This window comes from Saccopteryx leptura, unplaced genomic scaffold (genome assembly GCF_036850995.1).
Source record: "Saccopteryx leptura isolate mSacLep1 unplaced genomic scaffold, mSacLep1_pri_phased_curated manual_scaffold_60, whole genome shotgun sequence".
Taxonomy (NCBI): Eukaryota; Metazoa; Chordata; class Mammalia; order Chiroptera; family Emballonuridae; genus Saccopteryx; species Saccopteryx leptura.
The window spans coordinates 89,137-109,844 of NW_027095742.1; the positions used below are offsets into that span (position 1 = coordinate 89,137).

General features: G+C 57.4%; 1 protein-coding gene across 4 annotated transcripts in view; it reads right to left on the minus strand.

Moving 5' to 3' along the window:
- AFAP1 (actin filament associated protein 1) overlaps window positions 1–20,708 on the minus strand; it is a 126,491-nt gene that overhangs the window by 33,060 nt on the left and 72,723 nt on the right. For all 4 annotated transcript variants that reach the window (XM_066358126.1, XM_066358128.1, XM_066358125.1 and 1 more), the window contains 5 exons: window positions 17,293–17,504; window positions 13,884–14,063; window positions 6,263–6,358; window positions 3,032–3,113; window positions 1,303–1,452 (listed from right to left, as the gene is read on the minus strand). In XM_066358126.1, the coding sequence (XP_066214223.1) occupies window positions 1,303–1,452; window positions 3,032–3,113; window positions 6,263–6,358; window positions 13,884–14,063; window positions 17,293–17,504 (720 nt within the window). The remainder of the gene's footprint in view (window positions 1–1,302; window positions 1,453–3,031; window positions 3,114–6,262; window positions 6,359–13,883; window positions 14,064–17,292; window positions 17,505–20,708) is intronic.

Here is a 20,708-nt window from a genome sequence, read left to right on the forward strand (position 1 = left end):
AGTATGTGGAGGTCCTGGGTTCGATTCCCAGTCACGGTACACAGAAGCGCCCATCTGCTTCTCCACCCCCCCCCTCCTTCCTCTCTGTCTCTCTCTTCCCCTCCCGCAGCCGAGGCTCCATTGGAGCAGAGTTGGCCCGGGTGCTGATGATGGCTCCATGGCCTCTGCCTCAGGCACTAGAATGGCTCTGGTCTCAACAGAGCAACGCCCTGGATGGGCAGAGCATCGCCCCCTGGTGGGCATGCCGGTGGATCCCGGTCGGGCGCATGCGGGGGTCTGACTGCATCCCCGTTTCCAACTTCAGAAAAATACAAAAAATAACAAAAACAAAACTGTAACATAGGAACATCTAAGTGGAGGCTACTGGACTATGCAATGGCCAAGTTGGGCATATCCCTGAGCAACAAATCGTGCCAAAAGCCTACTCTCCTGACTTGTGTGAAGGGACTGTCAACCGCACCCATGGTCAGTGTTCTGTGAGTGTGGATGACACAGAGGCTTGGGCACTGGCCACACCACAGCACAGACAAGACAGCACTGGGATGGGGCCCAGAGGAGGCGTGCACGGCGCCCTGACCACAGCTGAGCGGATACAGCGTCCATCATCGGGGCTGGGAAGCACCGGAGAACACCCGTGTGCACGTCCCAGGCGCCTTGCCCGCGCGCCAGGGCACGGAGCTGCCCCGCTGGGGCCAGACCCCACGCCACAGGCCCCAGGGAGGAACACGGCCGTGCAGAGGCAGTGACCGCGCGTTCAGCTCCGCCATCACCGCTCCCGGGCTGGAGGCACTGGCCGGTCAGAGCGGTCCGTCCCGGCCACAGCCGCACATGCCACATCCTGACCAGCGGTGGCCGCTCAGAAAACACGTGCGGAGGAGACACTGCTACGGGAGGCGGTCCGTCGGTCAGACCGGGTTGGGACTTCAGTTTGGGACATGGAGCGTCCTAGGGAAGTCTGGTTGTATTACTTCGGCCGAGGGAAAGAGTTGACCTCTATTCCTTAAGTGCCTGGCCACATTGACACCCCGTCCCTCGCGGCCGGCAGCCCCTGCGCACATTCCAGTTTAAAAACGCTTAAAGGTTCAGGAGACCCTCCTGGGATCAAAGAGAGACGTTGCTTTCCATCTTGAAAGAACCTGAGGATCATCTCAAACCCTGAAACGTCTATTATTAATAAGCGGTAAAAACAGGTCTTCAGCTCCAATGCCTGCGAGCCTGCTTCCCAAAAGCCCAAGTGAACGGGGCGCGACGCGGCCCCCCAGGGAGGGACGCGCATGCTCGCGGGGGTCGGCGCAGCCTTACCGCACGTGGGCACGTCTTCCTCCGCGGAGGACGTCTGCTCGTCGGTGGACGGCTTCTTCTTTCCCAAACCCATGATCTTGGTGATTTTTTTCCCCGTGACTTTAGATACGGTTCCCTTGCCCTCTGATTTGGAACTTTTTTTCCTCTTAACTGTCAAGAAGAATGACAACAAAAAAAAAGCACGTTTCGTCATAGTCCTTACATTGGAAAAACATTAAAGCGTAAGGAGAGCCCATTTCCTTTCCCCCCAATTTTACTTATCGAGCGCCCGTTCTGCCCCAGCCACTGGAGACGTGGTTGACGCCAAAAGAATACTATGCAGTAAGTCTACGAACAGGGGCCGTGACACACAACTAAGCCTCAGGTGTGCAGCGCTCGCTGGGGACAACGGAAGCCCCTGTGGGGACTCTGCTCACACCAGCGCGGCAACGGTCGGATGCTAATTCACCCAAAGTCGTGCTGCACGCGGTGATCATACACAGACGTGCAGAATTCACCTTGAAAGCAGAGAGGGGAGTTTGAGAGTCATTTCCTGTGGCTCTGGCCACACGGGGTCTGGACAGTTTCCACGTCCAGCCGAGAGCCTAACGTGGAGGAGCTGCTGTCTGAGCACAGGATGTCCTCCCGGCAGCCAGCAATCTGTCTGAGTCACGACAGGGCTGGGATAAAGGGACCATTCTGGAAATCTGTCAGCTGCCAGTTGCCAAGGGTGAGCCGCAAGAATGAAAGGTAAGGGAGGGGGGTCAAGATGCGTTTAACTAGTCACTTCCTGCAGGAGCCATGTATTTACTGAGTGTCTGCTTTATACAAGCACCAGGCCAGGCAAAACAATGTCTGAACCAAGGTCACCTTTCCAAAGGATAAAAGGCTGCTCTTGATAAAAAACAAACCCCCAGGAGAGTTTTAGACAGGCATTCATTTCCTGCACACCAAGACACACAACAATGTGCAGACCCAGCTCTACAGGGACTCCGGGGGAGAAACGGTGGACACGAGACCCACCAGGGCAGCGCCGGCTGCGCCCCGGCATCTGGGCGGAACCCTGAGATTGTAGGTTCTTCTCCTCCAGGGCAAACCTCAAAGACAGCTTCCCTGGCTTTGATTATATATAACGTACCCCGTGGACCACAGATAATACCTTCCGCTGAGCAACTTCCGATGAAGTGGACTAAAATTATACTCCGACACGACTGGGCAGAAAATCAGTGGGCTAAAGCAGAGACCGTGACCCTCAGCGTGAACCTTGTAACATCCCGACAGTCCAGATGATTTGGGTTCCGAGACTCTTAATGGCCTGGTTTGCTATTGGGTTTAAGGTGACTTCATTTTGGAGACGGGAGGCGCCCGTTCCACTCTAGCGACAGAGCGCAGGTGAGCGGGGTGAGCAGATGCTCCCTGGGAAGCCAAGGTCACAGGGTCAAGCCCAGAGGCTGTGGGGCTTCCCAGGGGGAAGACTTCCTGCCCCCAGGCCGCAGACCCCACCCTCCTGTCTGCCCAACCCACACACACTGGGAAGGGTATCGTCTGCAAAGCACGTCTCCTAAAGGACTCGGAAGATATCAAGAACTCCCAGGGGTCAATACTAAGAACACACTACTCGATAAATATATAGGTAAAAGACGCCAATAGACATGACACCACAGAGGATACCTGGTCCCGTGCAGGACGGTGATGTCCACAGCCGAGTCACAGGACGCTCCCCCATGGCCAGAGCTCCCGGCCCACTCACCTTGTTCCTTCCCATTACACACGGTGGGGCCGTTCTCCGTGATGCCCTCCCCGTCCGAGCTCGGTCTCTCCGAGGACAGCTTCTGTGGGGACAAAAAGGATTCAGTTACCCTGCAACCGTCACGCTGGCCAAGGGATATATCGTGGTTCAACCAAAAGTCATCTCCAAGCTGAAAGAAAACGTGGGCCCCAGTCACAACACTCCAGGGACAGTGACAGTCAACGGTGACAGGGACCAGCGGGGTGGCCTGCTATAAAAGCTTGAAAAATGCCACGAGAACAAAGAAAACACCACTGAGGCTGCGCTGACACATGCCCCAGTGCCATGACTGCTTCCTTCGGTTCCCTCTTTCTCACAAATAGTTTTGAAGAAGATATCCGGGTTACGAACGTTTCCCTTCGCCAAACCCTGTTATGCTGTGACAGATGCATGCCACGTGTCCATCTACTTCCTCCCCCGAATAACTGGGCAAGCAGCAAGGATCCACTTGTAACAAACACACTCAGAACATGCTCGGAGCCAAGCTCCTACACCACCCACGGGCACTGGATACCCGCATCGTCGTAGTGCCCACGCCTGGACTTCAAGAGTGTAACTGGGACTCCAGGGTGGTATCTGATAAAGAGACATCGTTGGAGGAAGGCGGAACAGGGTCAAGGGAAGATAAAAAGTGAAAGACTTGACCTGGGGTGGTGAAGACACAGTACCATACACAGACGACGTATATATTACAGAATTGTACACTGAAACTTTTTTCATTTCATTAACCAATGTCACCCCAATACCTTCAATAAAAATAATTAAAAAAAAAAAAAAAAGGGAGAAGAGACATTGTTTCGAGCTGGAACCCTTCCATGCCAACCAGGAAACCTGTGGAGTCATGGTGGAGAAAACGGGCCCCAAACCACACCCCCACCCCGACCCTCTGCATGGTGCCCCAGTGCCCAGGCCCCGAGAGCCACACTGGGGCACGCGCAGCTCGGTGGGCAGCCAGCCACACTGGCCGAGGCCGGCAGACAGGTGTTGGCGATCCCAGACGGGCATCCCGTGGGAACCTGGCACGTGCCAAGTTCCAGTGGCAGAGTGACTGACAGCAGGCGCTGCCCCGGTTCTCAGGCCGGGAAGGGCCCTGGGAACCAGGTCAGCAGGTGTGGCCGGGCACCGCACAGCCTCAGAAACCGAGACGGGAGGAGGACACGCCCGGTCCTGGGAGTGGGCAGTGGGGACACCGATGCCCTGCTGATGGCAGGCGCCCCCGGACCCGCCCAGCACGCAGCAGCTGGCTCGGCAGCCGGAACCGTGGGCCCAGGAACAGCTCCATCCTTCCGTCTGCTCAGCCTGCTTCTCGAGTCTGCTCTCAGGGGGCAGAGCAGCAGCAAAGGCTTACAGGAAGATGCCAGGTTATTTTAAATGACCCAAAAGGACCTTATTTGTGTGTGTGGGGGGGGGAGTAATATGATAATAGAGCCATATGCATTTCATATTAGTTGCTAAAAATGCACAAACGCCTGTAATTTGTTATGAGTTTTTAAAAACCTGGAAAACTAGTAATAATAAAGGTAAGTTGGGGAAGGTAGGCAGCATAAAATTTTTATACATCAGATTATCCAAACTATAAAAAAACCTGTGTGAAGAGAAAAAACCGGTTAAAAATACACAATGCCGAGAGACGCACACCCTCCCTGTGGTGGGCTCACGGGGACTTCCTCCTCCTCTGGGTGTTTCTCTGCGCTGTCAGAATTGTCCCCAGCAAGCAGGTCTTGGCCCTGTGATCAGGCCTGCCTGCCGCTTCAGGGTGAGGGCTCTGAGGTTAACGTCACGTGTCACCTGGACGGTGTTTTTGGATGAGACTAACATTAAGTCAGTGAACTCGGAGTTAAGCAGATGTGCGCCCCGCTGTGGTGGGTCTCACCAGGTCAGCTCAAGGCCAGAACTAAACAAAAAGGCCGGCCTGTCCGAGCGAGGGAGCACTCCCTAGGCGGCCATCAGATGTCATCCGCTGGCCTGCACTGCGGATTGTGGGCTTGCTGTCCGCCACAGTCACGTGAGCCTTTTCCTTGTGATACATCTTATAAATAAAACATTCCTCATAGGAGTCATATATAAACACACACACACATACACAAATGCACACACACATGTATACATAAATGCATACACACACATATATACAAATGCACATGCATGTGTACATAAACACACATGTATACATAAATGTATACACACGTATACATAAACACACACACGTATACATAAATGCACACACATATACATAAATGCACACATATGTATACATAAATGCATACATCTATATACATAAATGCACACATATACATAAATGCACACACATGCATACATAAATGCATATACACACATACATAAATGCATACACACGTATATACAAATGCACATGCATGTGTACATGTATACACACATGATGTATACACACATATACATAAACACACACGTATACATAAATGCATACACACACGTATACATAAACACACACACGTATACATAAATGCATAGGCACGTATGCACACAGACTCACACCCTGTTGTTTCTCTGGAGAACCTTGACTAAAACAAGGATGGACAGAGGGGTCTGTGCACTGGCAGGGGCCAAGCAGGCAGGGCCCAGGAAGTTCCCGGGACACACCCCCTGCAGAGCACTGCGCTGCAGGAAGCCAGGGCTCCCCGGGAAACGCGAGCCGTGCAGGGACGGGAGATCAGAGAGCCAGCTGGCCGTGGGCCTGACAGCGCTGGGTGCCTACGGTTCTGATCTGAAGGGCTGGCCCTGGCGCCCACGGCTGGGCCTCACGTTCTAGGAGGAAAAGCGCACAGGGCCGAGTGGGACAGGGAACGCCACTGGTGCGTCGGGCACAACCTCTGGCGCAGCGCCGGCTGTACCCGGGAGTATACAGACCCGAATCCAGATTTCACCCTGCCAGGGAGTAGCCAGGCGACGCTGGACTGGCCCTTGACACCTTTAGTCCACCCCGTCACCTACGGCGGGAGTCGTGAGGCCGACCGCGCGGTCTCCGCGCAGTCTGTAAAGGGGCGAGCTCCAGCTCTGTACGGGGCGGGCAGCTGATGTGCATCGCAGGCAGAACTGCACTTTCTGCCTTCCTCAACTACAAGTGCTGGAAGTGTCAGAAAATGCAATGAAAACGCTGAAGGAGGCCCCAGTCCTCTGTGAGGCCGCTATTCCCGGAAAGAGCACCACCCTTACCTTCTCTAGTTCCGCCTTGTGCACCGGAGAGCTCGACTGGGGGGCACCCTCGGGGTCCACGGGCCCGCTGCAGCCGCTGTAGACTTCCTTGACCACCTGAAACGAGTGTCAACACGTGTGAGTGTGCCCGACGGCAGAGTCGCAGCTGGAGATGCAGAGGCACCTGGTGTGCAGAACCGGCGGGCTCTACCTTCCAGGCGCCAGGCAGGCACTCGGCGACCCGGTCACCCAGTGTCTCTCCCTCCTGGTGTGACACAGGCTCGGGACACAAGGGGACACGTGCACTCGGCGACCCGGTCACCCAGTGTCTCTCCCTCCTGGTGTGACACAGGCTCGGGACACAAGGGGACACGTGCACTCGGCGACCCCGTCACCCAATGTCTCTCCCTCCTGGTGTGACACAGGCTCGGGACACAAGGGGACACGTGCACTCGGCAACCCGGTCACCCAATGTCTCTCCCTCCTGGTGTGACACAGGCCCTGGGACACAAGGGGACATGTGCACTCGGAGACCCCGTCACCAATGTCTCTCCCTCCTGGTGTGACACAGGCTCTGGGACACAAGGGGACACGTGCACTCGGCGACCTGGTCACCCAATGTCTCTCCCTCCTGGTGTGACACAGGCTCTGGGACACAAGGGGACATGTGCACTCGGCGACCCGGTCACCCAATATCTCTCCCTCCTGGTGTGACACAGGCTTGGGACACAAGGGGACACGTGCACTCGGCGACCCGGTCACCCAATGTCTCTCCCTCCTGGTGTGACACAGGCTCGGGACACAAGGGGACACGTGCACTCGGCGACTCCGTCACCAATGTCTCTCCCTCCTGGTGTGACACAGGCTCTGGGACATAAGGGGACACGTGCCTGAGGGCCCCGCTCTCGTGGGGCTTCCATTCCAGGAAGACTGAGGTGTGGTCGGAAACGGGGAGCCTGGCAGAAGGGCGGGGAACATCCAACAGCAGCAAGAGCTGCCAGGAAGGAAGCGGGGGGGGGGGGGGCCGGCGTGGAGCCAGAGACCAGGAAGGACCTCCCGGGGTGACACCGGGCTGCGAGCCGAATTGCCGGAGGGCCCGGCCCGGGAAGAACCAGAAAGGGCCCTTGGCTGCGGGCAGAGCAGGTGCAAAGGCCCGAGAGTGTGCAGTGTTTAGGGAGAACCCCGAGGGCCGTGGCAGGAGGGGGGAGAGGTCAGGGGGAGCCGGGAGCTCTGTGTGCACGCCCTGCCGTGTGCTGTGCCGGAGAAAGCTGGGGCACCTCCAGGGAGGGGGAGGAAGTCACTTTCCGGGGAGCGGCACAGCCCAGAGGGCAAGTGTGGGCTCCGGTGCCTCCTGCCTGGGTGCAGCCTGGCTGCCACCCGGTGCAAATCAACTAACTGCTCCGTGCCTGTTTCCCAGTCTGACAAGTGCAGGCACAACAGCCCTACCTTCTAAAAACTCAGTGCCTAAGAACCGTGCCAGACTGCCGAGAACGTTCAGTCATTCTAAGGCGGCCGAGCACAGTCTGACTGTGTGGGAAGGAAGGAGGGATGACCCTGGTGCCCGAAAGGCACACAGGGACGTGAGGGAGAGGTCCCTGCAGGAGGGAGCTCCCGATGGAAGAAGGGGGTGGACCGCCCAGAGCCATCGATCACCGTGGCGATGGAGAGAAGGGAGGGGCTCGGGGTGTGTTCTGGAGCGAGAATCCACACGTCCCGCTGATGGATTGGACGGAGGAAAGGGCCAGGTCCCGGACAGTGCCCGGGCTTCATCCTGAGCAGCCGGGTGACACCGCTGACCAGACGGAGAAGTCAGAGCAGGCAGGCGGGTGTGTTTGGAGGCGAAGGCAAATCCCCAGTCAGAGCTGAGAGTGGGAGAGAGGGTGGATGGGAGGGTGAGACCACGCTGACCAGGCATCCACAAGGACGCAGAGCCGGTCAGCTGGTGCGGAGGAGCCAAGGAGAGAGGCTGGGGGGGTCTGCGCTGGGACTCCTGGGAGCAGGGATGGGGGCGAGGGGGGTGCTGGCAGAGACAGCCCGGCACGGGGAGCCCCCAGGAGTCTCTCTGCAAGGGAGGCTCGCGGAGGGGACTGGAGGGACGCCCAGGGAGGTGAGCGGGAGGCAGAGGGAGGTGGAACGGCACCTGGAGAAGGCCGGGGGGCATGTGAGGCTGGGCACTCGGTGGTGGCGCCAGGGCACGCCCGTCGGACCCGCTGTTCCCTCCGCGACTCGGGAGGCAAGAACATGAGTCACCAGCTGAAAGCCGGACCCCCTGAGCCTCGGCTCCCTCCCTAGCGAAGGGAGGAAGGTCGGGGTGGCTCATCGTGCTGTTTAACTCTGGGCTAATTAAGAAAAAGTGAGACCCTGCATGCAAAAAGCCTAAGCTAGCATCTGGCACGTGTACGTTCAAAACCTGGGGGTTGCTCTCATGGCCCAGCAGTCCCTACGGGAGCAACCGACCTAGACGTACAGACGTGATGTCGGCAGCGGCGGCCTGGTGCTCACAGCCACCCTACAGTCACCCACTGTCCCCTCCGTCATTACTGAGCATCCACAATGCACTGGACAGATGCCATAAATCAGACAGACAAGGCCCCTGGCTGGTTGGCTCAGTGGATAGAGAGTCAGCCCAGCATATGGACGTCCCAGGTTCAATTCCCAGTCAGGGCACACAGGAGAAGCAACCATCTCCTTCTCTCTTCCTTCCTCTCCACCTTTTCTCCCTCTTCCCCTCCCACAGCCAGAGGCTTGATTGGTTCGAGCCTGACCCCAGGCGCTGAGGATGGCTTTGTTGGAGAGCATCAGCCTCAGACACTATAAATAGCTTTTTACTCAAGCATTGGCCCCACATGGGGTTGCCGGTGGATCCCAGTTGGGATGCATGTGGAAGTCAGCCTCACTATCTTCCCTCTTTTCACCTATTAAAAAAAAAAAAAGACAAGATTCCTGGGTCAGTGAAACTCTCATTCTTCTAACAGAAGTGTTCTCAGGCAACTCTCTCAAAATGTCTTCTATTCGTTCTGGAACTAAGCTGTAATTTGAGTTCAACCCAAGTGACTTCGGGCAGAAAAGAGACGCCCAAGTCCACATATCCGTGCAGGGATCCTGCAATATGACCTCTACGTCACCTCCAAGTCCTCTGGGCTGCACTGGTGTTGGGACTGGGCCCCAGACACAGGGGCCAGGACAGTGTCACCAGCCACTATGCTACACAGGTGTTCTGTGGAAACCGGAGCCATGTCCACATTTGAGACCACAACAGAGAGAGAGAGACAACGAGGCCACGCGGAGAGCACGCTGCGATGTCCTGCCCTCGCCGTGGCTAGGACGTGGCCCCCCACAGCTGTGCTGTCCCCGGTCTCCTCGGGGACAGCTGGCTCGCCCAGCCTCTCTGTTCCACGCCGATTCCACTACTTTTTGTACCAGGTTTTTCTTCCCTCGCCTACCCAGTGTGTTCATCAAATCTTTACTTCAGAAGGCAAATTTTTATTTGCTCTAAAGACATTTTGTCTTTTCTCTAGGGACAGAGGAGATAACACATCGGAGCTCCTGGGGGCCTGTGTCAGACGGCAGCTGGGGTTCAAGGCCGTGGTCTGCCACCTCCTCCGTGCGTGAGGCTGAGCGAGCAACCCAGACTTGGAGCCTGACCTCCCCGCCTCCAGAAAATGCACAAAAACATCGGGGGTCCCAGTGACATGAAATGACCCGTGCCTGTGAATGTCCAGCCAGTCCTTCTCCCAGAGCGTGAGCTCTTTTCCCGGGACCACAGCAGTAAATAAAGGAAAATCAGTTATGCCAATAACCCTCAAGTTCAGGAGTCTGTGCTGCATGAAAAGGCTGAACCCTACACACAGCCGCAGCGACCTCTCTGTGGCAAAGCTGTCTGTCACTTGGGAGACAGCTGTCTCCTTTCTTTCTTTTTCCTTCTCTTCGGCTGCACGGGTCCCGTTATCCCTGCCGGCCACCCGGGTGTGGGCGTGTGACGGCGACTTCGCAGGACGCGCGCTCTTCCTCTTCGCTGACCAGCACTCGCCCTGCGAGACGGCCTAGGTCTCACGAGAGCGACGCCACCCTGACCTCCGTGGGGGTGTGGTGTGGCTGCCCCTCCCTCCCCGCACGTGCCGTGACAGCCACGCAGCCCTCTGCCGGACACAGGTCCCGTGCGCAGCGCATGTTGTACAGGTCTGCTTCAGAGAGGAAGCTGCACTCATGCTCCTACAAGGGCTACTCCTTCTTGGGGTCATATTCCCAGTGCCTGGCACGTGACAGCCATAAAAAAGAGTTTGACCGCCTGACCTGTGGTGGCGTAGCGGGTAAAGCATCCGCCTGGAACGCTGAGGTCGCTGGTTCTAAACCCGGGCTTGCCTGGTCAAGGCACACAGGGAAGCAACTTCCATGAGTTGATGCTTCCTGCTCTCCCCATTCTCTCTCTCTCTCTCTCTAAAATCAGTAAGTAAAATCTTAAAAAAAAAAAAAAAAACCTTGAAATTTTCTATGCAAAGAAGGATGAATGAAAAACAGGAGACATGGCCCTCAGGTAAGATAAGTAATTCTGGTGACACACTCCCCCAGTCCTCCGCACTGAGTTCTGAAATTCTCGGGGACAAAACCAATGTTTACGAGGGAGGGGCCCGCAGCACCAACAGAGCGGACCGGCCGTCGGCCCACGCTGCTCACTCGCTCCTGGTCACGCCGCCCGTGGCTCTCGCCCGTTTCCTACCAGGTCCCGTTTGCCAGAGAAGGTTTGGGGACCTGAGTCACCACTGAGCCACCCAGCGAGGCTGCTGAGCCAGCGCGGCCCACCCACGGGCCCCGTCCCGGGAGCCCGAGCTGCACGCCGCTGGCTTCCATGGGAGTCACGGCGTGGGTCTCTGAGTCCCCGGGGCCCCCACCCGAGCTGCACGGCCGCTGGCTTCCATGGGAGTCACGGCGTGGGTCTCTGAGTCCCCGGGGCCTCCACCCGAGCTACACGGCCGCTGGCTTCCGTGGGAGTCACGGCGTGGGTCTCTGAGTCCCCGGGGCCTCCACCCGAGCTGCACGGCCGCTGGCTTCCGTGGGGGTCACGGCGTGGGTCTCTGAGTCCCCGGGGCCTCCACCCGAGCTGCACGGCCGCTGGCTTCCGTGGGGGTCACGGCGTGGGTCTCTGAGTCCCTGGGGCCTCCCACAGCACCGGGCTCAGGGCTTACGGGGACCATGAGCGCCAGCATCCCGAGAGGGCTTGCCTTTGCCCAGACAAAACCAGTCCGGCCTCAGGTACAGAGATGGGCACCGTGAGGTCAAGGAGCAAACGCTGGTCCCCGCTGCCCTGGCTTCTGTCACCAGCCCATGGGGCGCTTCGCGACACGGTCCCCACTGCCCTGGCTTCTGTCACCAGCCCATGGGGCGCTTCGCGACACGGCCTTCCCACCCTGACCCCTCCTGATGGCCACACTGCCCTGCAGAGTCAATGAAGACATCACCCCGTGCTCTGCACAGCTACACATTAGGGTTCTGGGTCATTCATTTCATTTTAAAGAGCAGTGTTCTGTGAGAAGTTCAATATGTACTTAAGAGAACTGAATCCAAATTCAGAATTACAAATCCTTCAAGAAAACAAATTGTTATATGTCCTGTGGTATTTTTGTTTGCTTTTCACTGGAGCCCTCGCCTCCAGAAACACAATCTCTGCACATTTTTTAAGGAAACCTGACCACTCAGTTTCTGGGAATGCTGGCTGACCCCAACAAAATGGTTCATGTTTTTGGCATCTGCGCGCGCGCGCACACACACACACACATACACACTCAGTTAATTTTGGCAAGAGCTGCTGGTAATGAAAGTCGCAGACTGAAAGAAGAGAAACCAGCTGGGCAGGACTGCTGCAGAAGTGCGTCCCGAGCCCGACGCTGGCCACGCCGTCCCCACGTGCTCACACCTGACAGGGCGTGTGCACCGCGGTCACAAGATGCTCACCTGTGATCAAAGCCGCATTTCAAAGCCCTGACAGCCTGGACAGCGAGTTTATGACAGGACGGGATAATAGCAGTTTTCTGTTAACAAAACCAGGACCACAGGCTAAATGTAAGAGCTACCGCTATGTACAGCTATTAGAAGAAAACACGGCTAGAAGTCGCCAAGGCCTCAGCCTCAACAGTCGTTCCCCAGCTAGGACGTAAGAAGCGATACAGAAGAACGGACCACGAGTCCACGCGACAGTGGGAATGAGCTGGGAAGACATGACACCTGGTGACGGAAGCCCAGTCAGAAAGGACACCTGTGGTGTGAGTGAGTTTACATACGAAATACTGAGAACAGGCCACTGACAGGAACAGGAAGCAGCTGGGTGCCTGGGGCCGGGGTGGGGCCGGGGGTGGCGGCAGCGACTGTGCGAGTAGTGAGCACAGATCTCTGCACGAATCTGAACGTGCCAACCACCAGTGAATCCTACTTCATGGGATAAATTGTGTGCGATGTGAATTCTGTCACAGTAAAAAATAATCCTGGAATAATTTTTTCCCAAATGCAATGAGCGGCACGCCCATCAGATACCCTGGCGGAAGGGGACAGACGGACATACACAAGAGCAGGCGCCAGGCGCAATGGCAGGTGAGAGGGCAGTACCAGCGGCCGCCACTGAAGCCACCATGGGCACGGCCGCGCCTGCCACGTGCTTGTCAGGGAGACAGATCAAAAGCCAGGCCCACAAGGCTCCATTGGAGCAAAGATGATGGCCCGGGCGCTGGGGATGGCTCTGTGGCCTCTGCCCCAGGCGCTAGAGTGGCTCTGGTCGCAACATGGCGACGCCCAGGATGGGCAGAGCATCGCCCCCTGGTGGGCAGAGCGTCGCCCCTGGTGGGCGTGCCGGGTAGATCCCGGTCGGGCGCATGCGGGAGTCTGTCTGACTGTCTCTCCCCGTTTCCGGCTTCAGAAAAATGAAAAAAATTAAAAAAAATTAAAAAAATTAAAAAAAAGCCAGGCCCACACTCATAAAGGAAACAACTGGATGCTCTAGAATTAAAAATGACTATAACCAAGATTAAGAACACAATGAACAGGAACAGATTTAACAGCAGATTAGACCTGGCTAAAGAGAGAAACAGTTAGTTGGAAAGTAACAAGAAAATGTAACCAGACCAAAAAAAAAATTTTTTTTTTAATTTTTAAAGGGGGATAATAATAAGTACAATGAAAAAAGGTAGAAGACAGTGAAAAAGCCTAATATGTAGTCAGGGGGAGGGGAGGAAATGGAGCAAAGTTGTATACTTTAAGAGAAATGGATGAAAATTTTTCTGAAACTCAGAAAGATGACAACCCATAGATTTTAGAAGCCTAAGGAATCCCAAGTAGAATAAATAAAGAAGAGTCTACATCTAGACACAATCAAGTGACACCAGAAAGTCAAAGTAAGAAAGTTCTAGAAGCAGCCCGCACACAGGTTGCCTTTTGAAGACAAGAGTTGAGGTGATGAACCCAGAAGTCGTCAGGATAACCGACCCCCGCGCAGATGCTGACCACGCCTGAGCAGATAGCAGTGGAAGCAGAAAGAAACCTCAGGACCAGGAGCGGAGCGGGGCGGGGCATGGGGGAGCGGAGGGCGGAGGGGGGGGCCGGGGCGAGGGGAGCGGGGCGCGGGGAGCGGCTCGCAGACGGGATGCCGGCGGCTCACCTTCAGCCACTGCTCGGCCTGCTCCTTGCTCTGCACGGCCAGGACCAGGGGGTCTGTGCCCTGCTGGGTGATTTTCAGCTCGTGCTTCTTCTTCTTGCCGTCCTTGGGGATGTAGGTGATGCTGCAGCCCGGGAGGGGCAGCTCCATCTGCGGCTGCTGGTCCTTGGAGCTTTTGTAGCACTGTGGTCACAGGAGATGGCACGGTCAGTCACAGGGGACCACGGGAGGGGACCCTGACGAAGCGTGGGCCTCATGGGAACCGGGGGAGGGTGGGTGGAGGGGGTGGGGGGGTCAGCTCCTGGAGGGCTCGCGGGACAGCGGGGATGCTCGGACACCAGAAGGTGAGCCCGCGGGCTGTCACCACCGAGACCAGAAGGTGAGCCCGCGGGCTGTCACCACCGAGACCAGAGGGTGAGCCTGCGGGCTGTCACCACCGAGAGCAGAAGGTGAGCCCGCGGGCTGTCACCACCACGCCACACCCACACTCGGCGCTGCGCACGTGGACCTGCAGCTCCTCGTCGGTCCAGCAAAGGCTGCTGCTGGCCACCGGCGGCGTGACCCAGCGGGGACACAGAGGGGCCCCATGCCTACATGCCGGGGGAGCTTTCTCAGTGAGTCACAGGAACGCGCTTGACGGGCTCTGTTGAAACAACGCGGCCCCGGACACTCCGTTGCCCACCTGTCCCTGAGTTCCGCCCACCTCATCTCTCTGCTCTTCCCGAAGACGGGCGGCTGTTCTCAGGGAGAGTGTAACCACCCGCACACAAGATGCAGGAATGTCTGCGGAGGGCGGCTTTCCGCTTGAGCCCAAACTCCTTCCGCTGCACTCGCACAACTGCGTTCACTAGATTTCACGCTGGGGCTGGACGGAGACCTAGCGCCTCCCATTCTCGGAGGAGGCCAGGTAGCTGGGTCCGAGCTCTGCTACTAATTTAATCTGGGTTCTGGGAAGTTTCTTAAGTCTTCTGAGCCTGTGGCCTCATGTGTAAAATGAGGCATTGTTATTTTCTTGAGTTATATTAAATTATTAGTAACAATAACATCCACTACACCAAGTACTGAGTGTCATTAGACGAGATATCTCACATGCCTCGAACTCACAGGTGTCTGTTTTGTAGGTCAGTTAACCCGATTCAGGAACTTGGTTAAGTAACCAGTAACTTGGGTTAAGTAACTTGACAAAGTCAGGTGAGTGAAACAACTGGTAGACCCAGAGCTCCAGCCTCAAACCCGAGTCCTAAGCCCTTGACTCGGAGCCAGCTACTAATGAAGGAATGAATAAAGAGATACCTAGTTTCATTTTTTAATCATTGAGACAGAGAGAGGAAGAAAGACAGATGAGAACCATCTGCTTGTAGTTGTGGCCCTGTAGTTATCCACTGACTGCTTCTCATACGTGCCTTGACCGAGGCAGGGCTTGGGGGAGGGGCTCAAGCCGAGTCAGTGACCCCTGGCTCGAGCCAGCAACCCTGGGCTTAAGCCAGTGTGACCTTTGGGCTCAAGCCACCAACCACGGGGTCATTTTGATGATTCCATGTTCAAGCTGGTGACCCCTGCACTGTGCCACCGCCAGTCAGGCGATGACCTATTTTCAGAAATAATTATTTACAGTTCCAAAACCATGGCTCTTAAATGGCACGTGGCTGGATTATGAATATACCTACTTTTAAAAAGTTTTCAACTGATGGTTTCCCCTGATTCCTCCTGAAATAGTTACAGCTACTCTAAATGTCCCGGTGTGAGGACAGGCTTCCGGTAGGAGATGGCGGCCACGAGGAGGCAGGCGGGGAAGGTGCGGGGACAGTGTGGGGACAGCGGTAGTGGGGGTGCGGCAGGGGACACGGCCCCCCGGACGGCCACCCTCCATGCTGCACGGCTCTGGGGGTGAGTGTCACGGCCTCTCCTTCGCGAGGCACCTGCGTATTTTTAAGACATCCCTGCACTAAGTCCACTTCCTGCAGCCGTTAAGGCAGATTGGTAATAAACACCACGTTCACCTTCCTCATCTTTTTATTGTTTCATTCTCTGCTCCACAATTCCCTGGTGGTGTCATTTCTGGCATAGTCTACATGTGGGAGATGTCAGACCACACATGTGGGGAAAACATGTACTTTTGACTGCGTTTTTTTTTTTAATCGAACTTTAAAAAATATGCAATGTCCTAAGAATCTAGTAAAATAAGATTCCCATAAGTCACAGATTAATCTGTAGAGCGGGCTATCTGCTCTGCTACGGAGTGATACAGAGAGAAATAGCTTTGCGTGTGTTCTGTTTAAAGATAGAGTTTTGAGTGATTTTTTTGGGGGGGGCGGGGTAGAGGGTCAAGGTTAATGTGAAAGAAAAACAAAAGGCAAAAAATGCTCCAAAATTCACGATTTTCATAATCAACGGAGGTTTCTGCAGCTGAGCAGGAAGGTGGGCGGAGGGAGAGAGTGGGGAGGGCCGCCCACCCGCCCCGCCCTGCCGGAGCTGCTGGGCACAGCTCCCTGCTTCTCTCTCACTCTATCTTCCTGTTCAGCCTCTCAGTTTAAAGAGAAAGAAAGAAAAAGAGAGGGCCCTGTGCTTTCCGGAAGAATTCCCTGTGCTGGCCAGCCTCCCTGCAGACACGTGGCCAGCCCGCCCCTCCTCTGACCCGGCCCCCAGGAATCCACTGACTCACGGCAGATGAGAAACCCATCCTGCAGCCTCCGGCCAGGAAAGCAGCAGGCCTTTCCACGACACACAGCGCAGAGGCTGCCGGGAGGGGCGGCGCTGCCCTCTGCCTGCTAGGGAGCCGCCAGAGCCTCCACGATAGAGCCGGGCCCGCCCGCCCATGCCAGCCAATCACGTGGGGCCCATGCGGGGCGCTGTGAGCGCACCACACACCCTCAGGTCTGTGCTGCCTGCCCTCTCCCCTCGCCAACGTCAATACTACTGGGTTTACGAGGTTGCCGGCTTGAGCACAGGCTCATCTGGCTTGAGTGCAGGGTCACCAGCTTGAGTGCAGGGTCACTGGCTTGAGTGTGGGATCATAGACATGACCCATGGCCGCTGGCTTGAGCCCAAAGGTCGCTGGCTTGAGCCCAAGGTCGCTGGCTTGAGCCCAAAGGTCGCTGGCTTGAGCCCAAGGTTGCCGGCTTGAGCAAGGGGTCACTCAATCAGCTATAGCCCCCACCCCACCAAGGCACATATAAGAAAAGTAATCAATGAACAACTCAGGTGCCGCAATGAAGAACTGGTGCTTTCTCATCTCTCTCCCTTCCTGTCTGTCGCTATCTGGCCCTCTCTCTGTCTCTCTCTCTGTCTCTTCCCTGTCACAGAAACAACAACAAGAACAACAAGAAACCACTGCTGGGTCCACACTCCCTCGGGGGAGACCGCCAGGGAACTGCCATGAGCATCACGGGAGCAAGCAGCCGGCAGGCTTTACCAGCAGTTTGGTGTCCTTGATGACGCAGAGTAACTTGGTCCACTGTCCAAAGCGCTTCTTCCGCAGCAGGAAGGCGCAGATCTTGGCGTCCTTCACCAGGTCCATGGAGGCCTCCTCGGAAGGCCACTGGTGCCGCGTCTTCTTCCCCTTTCCGTCTTCCTCCTCTTCGTCGTACGATTCGTAGGAGCTACTCATCGCGTCTGAGTCATAATCTGTCCGAAGCAAAGACAGACTCGGTTACAAAAACCATAAGTGGGCTCAGGGACGCACCCCTCTCCGTCAGGGAGGGTGGGGCTTCTGCAGCCTAGTGCTGGACAAATGGTAACTAACGAAAATATGGAAAGACAGCTCCTGGACTCAGGTGACCTCGTATAAGGTGACCAAATCACTTTAGGGACTACACATTCTGCACGGAGAAAAATCATACCGGTGCGCACACGGCAGACCCGCCTTGTAGAACCCCTGCTGTGTCCTTGCCGGGCGAGCGCCTCCCCTGGTCTGTGGTGCGTCCCACCTGCCGAGACCCCTGCCCACAGAGGTCCCCGGTCGGCCACACCCACACGTCACGTTAGGGTTCTTCCTGGGCTGCAATGTCCTCCTCCCTGATGTCATCGCCAGGAGCACAAACCCTTCCTGAGGCTCAGGATCCCACCCGAGGAGACCCGTCCCTCCTTCAGGCCGTCCTGGGCCTGTCAGAGACCTTTGCGCCCCCTTCTCGCTCTGAGCTCCGTTTGCACTCACATCCACGTGCTGAGACTCCAGTCCCAAAGGGACTGCTTTGGAGGAAGCTTTTCTGAGGGAATGAAGGTTAAACGAGCTTATGCAAGTGAGGGGCCAATCTGAGAGGGGCGGGGCCCTCACAGGACAGGAGGAGGGAGAGCTCTATGCTCGCTCTGCCCCGTGAGGGTGGGGACGACGGGACAGGGGTGTCTGTGCCCCGGGAGGACAGGAGGAGGGAGAGCTCCGTGCTCGCTCTGCCCGTGAGGATGGGGACGACGGGACAGGGGGTGTCTGTGCCCCGGGAGGACGGCTCTCAGCAGACCCTGCGCATGCTGCACCCTGGGCGCAGGCGTCCAGCCTCCAGACTGGGGGAAAGTAAAGGCCCCCTGTCGGCGGTGCTCTGCTGCGGCCGCCGCGCTGACCGGACACCGTGTGAAGCACCTCTCCTGGGGGCCTCTGCACCACCCAGCACGGAGCGGGGGACACCGCCCTGTCGCTGCTGTCTGTCCGTCTGTCTCCCACATCGGGCCGTAGGGCCCCTGAGGGAAGGGAGGCCTCCTCATTGGAGCTGACCGTCCCAGGAGGTACGAAGTGCCTGGCACGGGGCGAGGGCACACACGGGTGCAGAAGGAAGAGCTGTTAGCGGAGGGACGGCCGGGACAGTCGGGGGTAGCCACATCCGTACTGTCAGGACGGTTCCCGACGTGGTAAGTTCCTGGGGGCCCGTCCAAGCCCCTCTGCGTTCCCCTCCACCTGGACGCGTCTGGAAGGCATCCCCTTTCCAAACACGTCTGAGGGACGCACGCCTGGGTGGTGATATGTAGATGGCACAGGAGACACTTCGGCCGCCACGGCAGACGCAGCACGGGACAGGACTCGCCTCCTGCCCGCGGGAAACGGGACTGTCATGTGTGCTCAGGAGTCTGGCTTGCATCTTAATCTCACAAAGAGCCACGACTACGGGGGCCGGGGGAGGGAGAGACTGGGAGCTGAACTGGAATTTTAAATCATGAAGAAGACCTCAGGGCAGGAGTGTGACCCCGCTGACAGGAGAGGTAGCTCTGGTGACAGCACTGAGAAGGGGCCGAGTTGGGGTGACAGGGGGACTCCTGCTAAGAAGGACGAGCCTGTGTCAAGAGGAATGTGGGAGGGGCCGGGCAGCGCTGAGGACCACTGTGCGCAGTGACTAAGAGAGGACAGCCCAGACTGTCCCCTCTGCTGCTGCTGCTGCACGTAAAGCCTTCGCCCTCAAAGGGGCGTGGAGGAGGTCATCAACACCAGCTGTGACACAGAGCGGCTGTGACTGGCGCTACAGGGAAGGCGGAACTGGTCACGAGTCCTCCTTCTCTTCGGATACGCACACCTTTGACGCGACAAAGTCGTTCCCGGCCTCTTCGGTTCCCCCGCCATCAGCATAAGAGGTGCCAACAGTCGCTCACTGCGGAGCTCTCTCTCGATGGGACAGCATGACCCAGCCAGGGGAGGATGGCCGTGTCCCCAGAGGGGACGACCGGACTGGGTGTCCTCTGGGGGAGTCAGGGAGTCTCCCGTCCCGGGCGGGAGCTGTGTCGTGTTACGCCGAGCCGTGCAGCTGCTGTGTGTGGTGGGACGTCCCCTGAAGCAACAGAGGTGAGCCTTGTCACCACATTGACAGGTCAGTGGTGGTGACCGTCTACTGCACCAGCCTGACACGGCCAGAGCGGCGTTCCCCGAATCCCAGCTCTTGGACGATGCGGGTTTGGGCTGACCACAGGGAACCGTGTGAGCCGCTGGGAAGGCCGCGAGGGCCCAGAGCTGCGCACTCCAAGGCCAGCGCAGGGGCCGGGGCAGCGCAGGCACATCCTGCTCTCTGGTCTGCGGCCTCCGTGTTGGTGTGAGCGGTTCCGGGGTCCGCAGCTCCCGCAGGGTCTCCTCTGAGTCCTGGGCCGGGTGCGTGCAGCTCCGTGGGACTGCTGGTCACCGTGTCACCGGTGGGCCCTTTCCCTAGTCCCTTTCCAGCCTTTCTCCCCAGACAGGCAGCAGCCGGCCCAGGGCTGCTCCACGGGCCCCCACGCGGCACAGGTCACGTGGAGGACAGTTCCCGTGACAGCCCGAGGCTGTGCTGGCCAAGTCCACAGGCTGTGGTCACGTGGAGGACAGTTCCCGTGACAGCACGAGGCTGTGCTGGCCAAGTCCACAGGCTGTGGTCACGTGGAGGACAGTTCCCGTGACAGCCCCGAGGCTGTGCTGGCCAAGTCCGCAGGCTGTGGTCACGTGGAGGACAGTTCCCGTGACAGCCCCGAGGCTGTGCTGGCCAAGTCCGCAGGCTGTGGTCACGTGGAGGACAGTTCCCGTGACAGCCCCGAGGCTGTGCTGGCCAAGTCCACAGGCTGTGGTCACGTGGAGGACAGTTCCCGTGACAGCCCCAAGGCCGTGCTGGCCAAGTCCACAGGCTGTGGTCACGTGGAAGACAGTTCCCGTGACAGCCCCGAAGCCGTGCTGGTGAAGTCCACAGGCTGTGGTCACGTGGAGGACAGTTCCCGTGACAGCCCCGAGGCCGTGCTGGCCAAGTCCACAGGCTGTGGTCACGTGGAAGACAGTTCCCGTGACAGCCCCGAAGCCGTGCTGGTGAAGTCCACAGGCTGTGGTCACATGGAGGACAGTTCCCGTGACAGCCCCGAACCCATGCTGGTGAAGTCCACAGGCTGTGGTCACGT